Source organism: Triticum aestivum, chromosome 3A (assembly GCF_018294505.1).
Source record: "Triticum aestivum cultivar Chinese Spring chromosome 3A, IWGSC CS RefSeq v2.1, whole genome shotgun sequence".
NCBI classification, from domain to species: Eukaryota; Viridiplantae; Streptophyta; class Magnoliopsida; order Poales; family Poaceae; genus Triticum; species Triticum aestivum.
The window spans coordinates 107,036,821-107,047,915 of record NC_057800.1 but is presented as its reverse complement, the minus strand read 5'-3'; the positions used below and the strand labels follow the sequence as shown (position 1 = coordinate 107,047,915).

Here is an 11,095-nt window from a genome sequence, read left to right as displayed (position 1 = left end):
TCCCGGCCCTCCCCTCCCCTCCGCCGCCATGGAGGCCATGGACCAGAGGGGGAACTCTCCTCCCATCTAGAGGGAAGGCCAAGGACGAAGAAGGATGGAGGCTCTCTCCCCCTCTCTCCCGGTGGCGCCGGAGTGCTGCCAGGGCAAGGATCGTGACAACGATCTACATCAACAATCTTGATACCGTCAACACCAACCCTCTCCCTCTCTATGCAGCAGTGTAACCTCCCTTCTCCCCACTGTAATCTCTACTTAAACATGATGCTCAACTCCATATATTATTTTCCAAAATGATATTTGGCTATCATATGATGCTTGAGTAGATTCGTTTTGTCCAATGGTTTAATCGTGATCTTGGTTGGTATGAGTGTATATTTTATTTATGGTGTTATCCTACGGTGCCCTTTGTGTCGTGCAAACGGAGGGATTCTTGCTGTAGGGTGTTGCAATATGTTTATGATTCGCTTATGATGGGTGGCATGAGTGACAGAAGTGCATACCCGAGTAAGTGGATTGTTGCGTATGGGAGTAAAGAGGACTTGATACTTAATGCTATGGTTGAGTTTTACGACCTTAATAATCTTTAGTAGTTGCGGATGCTTGCTAGAGTTCTAATCATACGTGCATATGATCCAAGTAGAGAAAGTATGTTAGCTCATGCCCCTCCCTCATGTAAAATTGCATGAATGATTACCGGTCTAATTATCGATTACCTAAGGACAAATGACTTTCTTGGTGACTAAAGTTATCCACTTTTACTACCTTACAATTTATCCGTAGTTTTAATCTCGCAAATTACTCATAGTTTTATTCTTACAAAATAGTTTTATACTTGTTTTAGGTAAAGCAAACGTCAAGTGTGCGTAGAGTTGTATCGGTGGTCGATAGAACTTGAGGGAATATTTGTTTTACCTTTAGCTCCTCGCTGGATTCGGATTCGACACTCTTATTTATCGAAGAAGGCTACAAACGATCTCCTAGTGGGTTATCAAGACATTTTTCTGGCGCCGTTGCCGGGAAGCAATAGCGTGGGGTGAATATTCTTGTGTGTGCTTGTTTGTTTTATCACTAAATAGTTTTTATTTATATTCTAAATTGTTCTCTATCTTTAGCTATGGATATGAAACACGAAATGAAATTAGCTCCGGCAGATAATAGGATGATTCATCTCGTGAAAAAATTTGATAATTCGAGATAAATCATTAAATGATGCGCCGATCGTTTTTTTAAAAAGTACGACACTATTTTCGCTGACACACACACACGTGAGCCATCACGACTCGCCAGAAACGTTGCCGGTCAGTGTGTCTGCGGAGCATTCATTGATAAGCGTGAAAAATAATACACGCGATATTCTGCCTTAAAAAAATTACACGCGATATTCTGAAAATACTCGAATGTACGCGGTATTCTGAAAATATTCGAATGTACGTTTAGATGCTGCAAGATCTTAGCTGCCCGGCCCGCGCCATCCAAGCCGTCCATCTCGCGATTGCACGGCCCAGAGCCGCGCTCACGTGCATGCATGCATTCGCCCGATCCCTCACCGCAGCAACGATATCCTCTGTATCTTGCTCCCCAAGGGGCTAAATTCGCGACACGGCCGCGATTGCATTCTGTAAATGGCGCGCATGCATGCAGCAGCTGTGCGAGGTAACCGCATGGCATTTTGGGGCTCGCGCACAGCTACATCTCCTCTTCCAAACCCGGAAAGGGCAGACGGCCGCGATCTCCTGCACTGATCCAATGAATTTCAATGCGAGATCTAAATACATGGAGATTTTAGATTTCCACGGCTTTTATTGGTACGACAAACGAGAGAGATTTGGTTTCAATTTCTCCCATTTGCTGCTGCTACGCCTGCGCTCGCGCGCGTATAAATTGATGCACAGACGACTGGCCGTATCGTCAGTACGACTACGACGGTGCTAGCATCCCCATTCGGCCAGTTCTTCTTCTACCGATCGATTCAGCTGCTGATCGTAGTGGCAGCGTGGGCGGTCATCATGGTATGCGCGTCGGCTCTGCTCTGCCATTGCTCACCAGCTCGATCGAAAAGTAGATTTTCGTTCTAATCATCTATATGTTGCTTTGCCTGACGCACGGATCTTGAAAATGGCAGAGGGTTGCAGCAGCAGGACGCACCTCCTTGTTCCTCGTCCTGCCGCTGCTGCTGCTTCTTGTGGTATCGGCCACAGTTCGATCCGCGGCGGCGGCGGCGACCAAGGTGTGGAAAGGGGAAGGGACTCGATACAGCGTCATGGCTTTCCATGCCGCCGGGGACGGCGAGACGGATGATTCCAAGGTATAACAACAACAACGTAGCCTCGACCTACATATGATTCTCAACCTTCATGCTTCTTGGTCATTGCCGGTCAGTTCAGATCTTCCTGACCCACTCATCTGCATCCTCCGTCTTCGTGACCGACAGGCGTTCGAGGAGACATGGGAATCTGCGTGCAGGGACAGCGGCGGGGCGAACGTCTACGTCCCTGCAGGAAGGACCTTCCTGCTGCGCGACGCCACTTTCAACGGGCCCTGCAAGTCGCCCATCACCATGCAGGTAACCAACACCTACCTTCTACCGACGATTTGACCGTACTCTTATCGAAGTACAGTATAGTCGCCGACGGTATAAACCGAGGATGGAGTGTCGCTCTGCAGGTGGACGGGGACATCGTGGCGCCAAGCACCCTCTGGCAGCTAAGATCGTCAAGCGTGCTGACCTTCCACGAGGTGGACAACCTGACGGTGGACGGCAGCGGCCAGATCGACGGCCGGGGCGCCCCATGGTGGGATTGCCACAACCACAAGGTAACAACAACCCACACAAACATAGCCGTTGCTTCTTCAATCTATCTTCACGCATTGTCCACAATCTGATCAGCTGCCCCTCTCGTCTCTGACAGAAATGCAGTGTCCGGCCAATGGTAAGCACACACGCAACGCCTCTTCCAGCTGCCGAACCAAAAATACCCATTTCAGTTTAGACTTTAGACAGACATGTCTGCACGTACGCACGCGAAAACTAATTCAGGTGCATGTAATTGTAACGAACCCAGCTGGTGTCATTCTCGTTCTGCAACGGCCTGCGGGTGACCAACATACGTCTCAAGGACAGCGCCCTCAAGCACATCAGCGTGTACAGGTGCAGCCAGGCGCTGGTGCACAACGTCTCCATCTCCGCGCCCGGCGACAGCCCCAACACGGACGGGATCACCATTGGGGCCTCCCACCATGTCCGCGTCTCCTCTTCCTCCATCCAGTCCGGTACAGTAACAGCTAGCCCTTGATAAAATCCTTTGCTTCATGTGTGTTGCACTTTGACGTCAAGTGTGTGTGCATTGTAATACTCCTGACATACATTGGACGAGTGCTCGCAGGTGATGATTGCGTGTCGATTATAACGGGAACCACCGATGTGAACGTCACCGACATCACGTGTGGGCCCGGTCATGGTATCAGGTACAGATGCACAACCATGCATGCATATATATATGCAGGTCTTACTGACCAAGTGCATAAGGGCTGATGAATTTCTCTAGTGATTGGTAGCATACATTAACCTAAGCAGCTTCTTCCTTTTGTTATCTTGTCATGTAGTGTGGGAAGCCTTGGAGGTGCTGGTGAAGGCCCAGCGATGGTGGAGAGGATTACAGTATCCAACTGCAAATTCTTCAATACGACCAACGGCGTCAGGATCAAATCGTGGCAGGTAACACTGAAGCAGCATCCACATGCCTTCTCTATGTTGTGCATGTGTGTGCCTTGCATCAGTTCAAAGATAGATATCAACTGATGGTGTGTGTGTGTGTGTGTGTGTGTATACCACTGTTAATTCCCCTGATAACATATGTGATGTTATGAATGCAGGGAGGGCAAGGCAAAGCGAGCGGATTCATTTTCAGGGACCTCAACATGACTGAAGTCCAACATCCTATCGACATCGACCAGTTCTACTGCCCGCATGGAAACTGTCCAGAACGGGTAAGGAAACCTACTCAACTCAGTCACCAACACATTGACCGCTCCATCTTCAGGGCAATTGGTTGAGACTGAAACTATATTGGTTGCCTTAGCAGCAAGGTGGTGTGGCCATAACCGACGCGAGGTTCATCAACATCCATGGGACGTCCTCCGAGCGAGAGGCTATCAAGATCATGTGCAGCAATAGCGTGCCATGCCACGACATCTATCTCGATAATGTCGACCTATCCTGTTGTAGGCACACTGCCCCACCAAAAGCCAAGGCTCTGAATGCCCATGGGAGCGTCGCGGGCACGGTGGAGCCACAAGTACGGTTCTTGGGACGTTGATCCCCAGTGCTCTTCGTTGTGAACATAGACAGAGGAGTAGTGCAAAAATTCTTACCTTAGGTGAGCGCCATGTAAGGTCAGGGTAGTAGTGTTAAAATTGGATTGGCTGTAAGGATGGTAGTTATGGCCGACTACACATACACACAAGTTGTAGGCATCAAGCACAATGTATGTTGTTCAAAGTTATGGATGTCCAACTCTTATTGATCTAGTGATTGTGGACATGCCTGAAGTCCCGATAGCTCCACCAATCATATTGGGTAGATCATCTATAAGAACTATTAAAAGCTATATATAATCAATGTTCATGAGGAAAATATAAGATTTAGTCTTCCCTCACGGAAGCCCTTATGCCTTGTACAATGCAAGGTGCTTAGGAAGTATCTAGAGAAATAAACCGTTTTTTTAAGCACCGTGCTTATATGTAAAGGATAGAGGATTAATTAGGTACCCCTTCTGTAGAAATAAGCACTAGTGCTTGAGAAAAACTCAGCCTATTTTACTAAACATCTCTCTAGACACCATGAGTTGTTCAAAGCCTTGGAGCATCTCAAACCGATCCCCTAAAAAGCTAAAGAGGAGTAAAATTTCACTTTTACTTCTCTAACCTGCACCTAACCGATCCCGAGGAGTAACAATTATCCTCCTTGGACGTCCAGACTCTTAAATATACTCGGCCACCCACCCACGGAGTAAAAAACGTTCCTCTCCCCCTTGGCCACACCCTCCCCACCCTGCATCGCATCCACTCTGGCGTCGCCCTACATGCCTCCGCCGTCCACCACGAGCCATCGACGACTCCCCATAGCACCTTCCGCGCTCCTCCCCCACCTCGATTCAGTCGGTTCTCATCGTTGGCGGTGCCTAAATTGACGGAACTACGGCAGTCGCCGCCACCATCAGATTCGACGCAACCAAGGTGTCATTACGTTTTGGAGGGATTTGACGGAAACCAAACCATGCATCCACCTCGACCGCTCCCCTGCCGCCTCTTGGTATGTCCTCTCTTGCCGCTTGCATCTCAAGCGTCGATCGACCACAGACATCGTCCCGTCCCCCGTCACCCGGGCTCAGCCATTTCCCAACAACTAGTCGGTGTACCTCTACCGGTCATCAACTGTGATCATTGCTCGCAGCTGGTGTTGCGCCTCATCTCGAGCACGCCGAAACATTCCGGATGGATTTTCTACAAGTGTGAATAGGACGAAGTGAGTGCCATTTTCTACGGTTCTTGTTCGGATTCGTCGCAATTTGAAAATCATTGTTTTCTCTGTTGAACCGTGATATCTCTGTATTTATTACCGACTGATTCTCATATTATCTCTAACCTTGTAAAGCTGATTCCTAGAGATATTGTAGAGTCAGTTGGCTTATCACGCAAGACACCACCTGTATATATTGTAACAGACTCCAATGAATACAATCGAGTTGCATCCTATAGTCTTCTACATGGTATCAGTTTTCTACCGATCTCCATCGCTTCTGCCCTAGGCCGCCGCCGCGTCTCACGCCGTGGCCGCCTCCTCTCTCCTGGCGCCGCTGCTTGCTCCCCAAGCCACCGCCGCCACCGCCACTTCTCCCAAGCCGCCGCTGCCGCACCAAAACCCTAACCCTCACACGCGGCCGCCACCGCTGCTCTCTCCCAAGCCGCCGCTGCCGCCAAACCCTAAAGCCTTCCCCCAGCCGCCGCCGTTTGCATCATCATGGTGGGATCCAACTCCTCCCTCGGCAGCTCCACCACCGTCCTTGCGTTCACCTCCGACCGTCTCAACGAACTTCCCATCAAGGACCATGTTCCCGTCATCCTCGAGCTCGACTCCCCTTCCTACAACGCTTGGCGCACCTACTTTGCGCTTCTCTTCCGCTCCTACCGTCTCATTGAGCATGTTGATGGGAGCGTTGACATCCGCAACATGAAAGGCGATGACGAGTGGCTGGCCGTTGACGCCACGACATCTATCTCGACAATGTCAACCTATCATGGTGTAAACACACTTCTCCACCAAAAGCCAAGGTTCTGAATGCCCATGGGAGCGTCGCGGGCACGGTGAAGCCACAAGTGTGGTTCTCGGGCCGTTGATCCCCAGTGCTCTTCGTTGTGAACATAGTGCTTGGACATAGACAGAGGAGCAGTGCAAAAATTCTTACCTTAGGTGAGCGCCATGTAAGGTCAGGGTAGTAGTGTTAAAATTGGATTGGATGTGAGGATGGTAGTTATGGCCGACTACACATACACACAAGTTGTAGGCATCAAGCACAATGTATGTTGTTCAAAGTTATGGATGTCCAACTCTTATTGATCTAGTGATTGTGGACATGCCTGAAGTCCCGATAGCTCCACCAATCATATTGGGTTAGATCATCTATAAGAACTATTAAAAGCTATATATAATCAATGTTCATGAGGAAAATATAAGATTTAATCTTCCCTCACGGGAGCCCTTATGCCTTGTACAATGCAAGGTGCTTAGGAAGTACCTAGAGAAATAAACCGGGTTTTTTAAAAGCACCGTGCTTATATGTAAAGGATAGATGATTAATTAGGTACCCCTTCTGTAGAGATAAGCACTAGTGCTTGAGAAAAACTCAGCCTATTTTACTAAGCATCTCTCTAGACACCATGAATTGTTCAAAGCCTTGGAGCATCTCAAACCGATCCCCTAAAAAGCTAAAGAGGAGTAAAATTTCACTTTTACTTTTCTAACCTGCACCATGAATTGGTTATTTTTTAGAAACGAGAAAAATCAAAAGTTTTAATGAGCATCGAACTGCTCTGTTATTTTAATTTGACCTTTTTGGTTTTATTTTTTGGAAATAGGGAAAATCTATTTCTTTATACAGACATCGAACTAATGTGCTATTTAATTTGAACTTGTTAATTTTATATGTTAAAAAGGAAAATTGGATTACTATTAAATTTACCTTTTTCCCATTGTAAATATTGTTTCCGTATGTCTCAACCAAAAATATCTAAGCTACATGAATTGCATTGTTCTCTCACTGTTATTCGTTCTCGGCATTTTTTTCTTTTTGTAGTTTCTCTTTTGTTTTTTTTGGGCGTGATTGTGCTACTTCCATCTCAGCACCTATCATTGGTTGTATCGGTGATGGTTGCTTTGTAATACAAAGCGGGGGGCAACCTTTTTTCGGAAATATAAGATTTAATCTTCCCTCACAGGAGCCCTTAGGCCTTGTACAATGCAAGGTGCTTAGGAAGTACCTAGAGAAATAAACCAATTTTTTTAAGCATCGTGCTTATATGTAAAGGATAGATGATTAATTTAAGTACCCTTCTGTAGAAATAAGCACTAGTGCTTGAAAAAAACTCAGCCTATTTTGCTAAGCATCTCTCTAAACACCATGCATTGTTGAAAGCCTTGAAGCATCTTAAACCGATCCCCAAAAAAGTTAAAGAGGAGTAAAATTTCATTTTTACTTCTCTAACATGTACCTAACCAATCACCTAAAAGCTTTAGAGGATTAACAATTATCCTCCTTGGTCGTCCAGACTCTTAAATATACTTGGCCGCCCACCCACAAAGTAAAAAAAAATCCTCTCCCCCTTGGCCGCACCCTCCCCACCCTGCATGTCTCTATGTTCCACTCCCTCCGTTCCTAAATATTTGTCTTTCTAAAGATTTCAACAAGTGACTACATATGAAGCAAAATGAGTGAATCTACTTTCTAAAATATTTCTATATACATCTGTATGTGATAGTCCATTTGAAATCTCTAAAAAGACAAATATTTAAAAACGGAGGAAGTATTTTGTATTCAATCTCCCTATACTGTGTTGAGTAAATAGGCAATTTCTCGATTAAATTAATCCATGAGTAAATCACTAGCACGACATTGACACAAATAAACACATACTGGTATTCAGTCAAGCTAGCACATACTACGCTAATTACAGAAAGATCTACGTATAACGCTAGCATGGCTAAAACAGAAAACAGTAGGAGCGGGATAAACGAGTTATATCCTCCAGTAGGCCATGCAGAGGCTGCGGCTTTGGTGGCGGCAGCGGCGTCCTCGGCGGCCTTCTTGTCGGCTTCAGCTTTCTCGGCGGTGGCACGTTCGGCGTCGGTGGACATGGTGATGATGAAGGCGACACGGACGTAGAGAAAGTAGACGATCGGAAGCGAGCAGTCGCGTAATCGCTGCCCAAAAACCTATTCGCCCCTCATCCCGTCGACCGTGTACGCGGCGGACGGGATGGAGTCACCGGCGGCAGCAGCAGCAAGGGGATCTGTTCGTGGCGGCTAGGGTTAGGAGACACCGCACACTTATATAGACGCAGCCGTCCGTTAGTGACTGGCAAAAATAAGCGCGTAGGTGTGAGCTCGGCTCGGCTCAATCCCGCAACCTTTATAAACCACTCCAACTCTCCTTCCACTAGCGGGGTGGGACTAAACTTTCCACTACACCTAGTGCCATATAACCCACATGGACCCTTAAAGATTTTTTAGAAATTGCTATATGGACCTAGAGCCCATCTCAAATTTCAGCATATTGTAGTGTCCATGCCTCTTTGTTAGACTTGTCTATTTGTATTGTTACTTAGTCATCAACCTTTCCTTTGTAATGATGTATTTATCTCAGTTCTGACCGCATTCTTACGTTGGTTTCTCTCTTCTTAGTAGTAGTGTTTCGTCAGAAGTTGTAATGTATTTTGTCATACTCTTTATATTACTTCTGGCTTACTCTATTTTTCTTTAAAGAACTTGCTTTTAGAAGAATTTGTCGCAATCTTCAATTCACCCCCTCTAGTCAACATATTTGATCTTACAGTGCCAGACCGTGGCGCAAGTTTTAGTACGTAAGTAAGTCTAGAACAGAAGAGAGCGGGATTAGTCTGTCCCGTTGTTTTGCATGCATGCACACCATCCAGGGAGGTATTCGATGGATTTTCATAACTTTTTCGACAATTGAAAGACCATCATATAGTACTCTCTTCGTTTCAAAATAAGTGTTTTAATTTTAGTATAATTTTATACTAAAATTAGTACTAAGTTAAGACACTTATTTTGAGACGAAAGGAGTACGTAACTAGCAAGCCTAGAATGGGGACTAGGATTAGTCTCTCCTATGTTATCCCGCAAAAAATTAAGTCCAGCTCCTATGTTTAGCATGCGTACAAACCGTCCAAGGAGGTATTTGATGGATTTAGCGATAATGGATTAGAAGGCAGAGGAAGAGTTTGTAGGGGAGGCAAAAGTGGGTTTAGGGAAAGGGGGGAAATGGGGTAGCTGGGGGGTTAAAGGTGTGGTTTGGGTTAGCTTCTCGTTAGTGTGCAAGGTGACGAAGGTTATTTTTTAGATTTTGAAGCGAGGCCGTTCACAAGGAAGAAGTCCTGGAAAATGTGTTTTATGTGCATGGCGGATGTCTGATTAGTTTGAGTGGGCTATGATGAGAGTATCATCGGTGTATTGTAGCACAATTGGGGGCAAATCCTAAATGTTGAGTGCATGCTACATGGCTCATGCACAGTCAGGTTGTGATATTCCCACCTGTTGTAATCTTGTCGGCCACGTCCTTATCTCCTTTGCTTGTTACATAACACGGTCTTGACTTGTGATGTCACATAAATGAAGACCATGCTCGCACAAGCAACAGTCAAGCCACGACAAGAGCCAGTCACCACCAACAGGTCCAAAAATTAAAGGAGGGAGATCATGAGCACCGTCAAATCTCAATTCAGAACACTCCGGTTGTTTTAGGACTCTAGATATGGACGTAGGCTATACGTGCAACTGTTGGAAATATTAGCACTTTTCCGATTAGATTTATCTACGAATAAACAGTAAGCATGGCATAAACGGTATGCATCTCATAGCAATACTTAAGCATACTAGCACGTACAGAACATAGAATCGAACCTTCTATGAGCAGCACATATACGGCTAGCATAAGTATGAGTAAACGAGGGATGAGCAGATCATACCTTCCGGTTGGCCAGGCCAACACGGCGGCTGTAGCAGCAGCCTCGGCGTCGTCCGTGGCCTTATTCTTAGCGGCGGCGGCGGCGGCCATGGTGTCGATGCATAGGAAGTAGTGGAAGCAAAGGCGAACAGAGTTGGGGACGGATCGGGAGCAGTCGCGTCGAGACGCTCCCCAAAAACCTTATTGCCGTTCTCCCGGGCAGGATCTCGAACGACAGGGTTCCGGAGGCACCTGCTCTCCCGACCAGCCGTGCATGCGGTCGTCGAGATGGGATCGCCGAAGACAGCACAGAGTGAGGAACAGTAGATGACGGCTAGGTCAAGCGAGAGGGAGTGAGTGAGCGGAGGCCCACGACCGAGTCGGCCCACTCCCGGCAAGGGAGTCGTTGTTCCCGGCAAGCGTCGCACTCCCGGCAAGGGGTCGACGAATCCTGGCAACGCGGGTCCCGACAAGAGTCGCACCCCCGGCAAGGGGTCGACGAGGCAACGCAAGTGAGCCCACAGTCCAATGTCTTGGACAGTGGCCCTCATGTTAGCGACTCGTTAATTAATCCTTGATTAATTATTTCGTTCCTGAGCGGCAAAAATAAGCTTCGGCTCGGCTCATTCCCGCAACCCGCAACCCGCGGCGCGCGCGCGTCGTGATGAGGCGAGGCGTGGCGAGGCAGGCGGCGGAGGAAGAGGAGCGCGCGTGTACCACTCCTCTTCCCAAGCTCCCAATGGCAAGTGGTAGAGCAGCCCTTATAAAGGGGTCTCAACTCTCCTCAACTAGCAAGGTGGGACTAAACTTTCCACCACCTGCCATCTCATACATGGGCCTCAAGATTAACCAGGGAT

General features: G+C 47.3%; 1 protein-coding gene across 1 annotated transcript; it reads left to right on the top strand.

Moving 5' to 3' along the window:
- Window positions 1–2,260: 2,260 nt before the first annotated feature.
- LOC123058061 (probable polygalacturonase At1g80170) lies at window positions 2,261–4,316 on the top strand. Its single transcript, XM_044480892.1, has 8 exons — window positions 2,261–2,305; window positions 2,432–2,563; window positions 2,665–2,814; window positions 3,063–3,270; window positions 3,384–3,465; window positions 3,604–3,715; window positions 3,874–3,987; window positions 4,083–4,316. The coding sequence occupies exons 1-8, from the start codon at window positions 2,261–2,263 to the stop codon at window positions 4,314–4,316; spliced, it is 1,077 nt and encodes a 358-aa protein (XP_044336827.1).
- The last annotated feature ends 6,779 nt before the right edge of the window (window positions 4,317–11,095 follow it).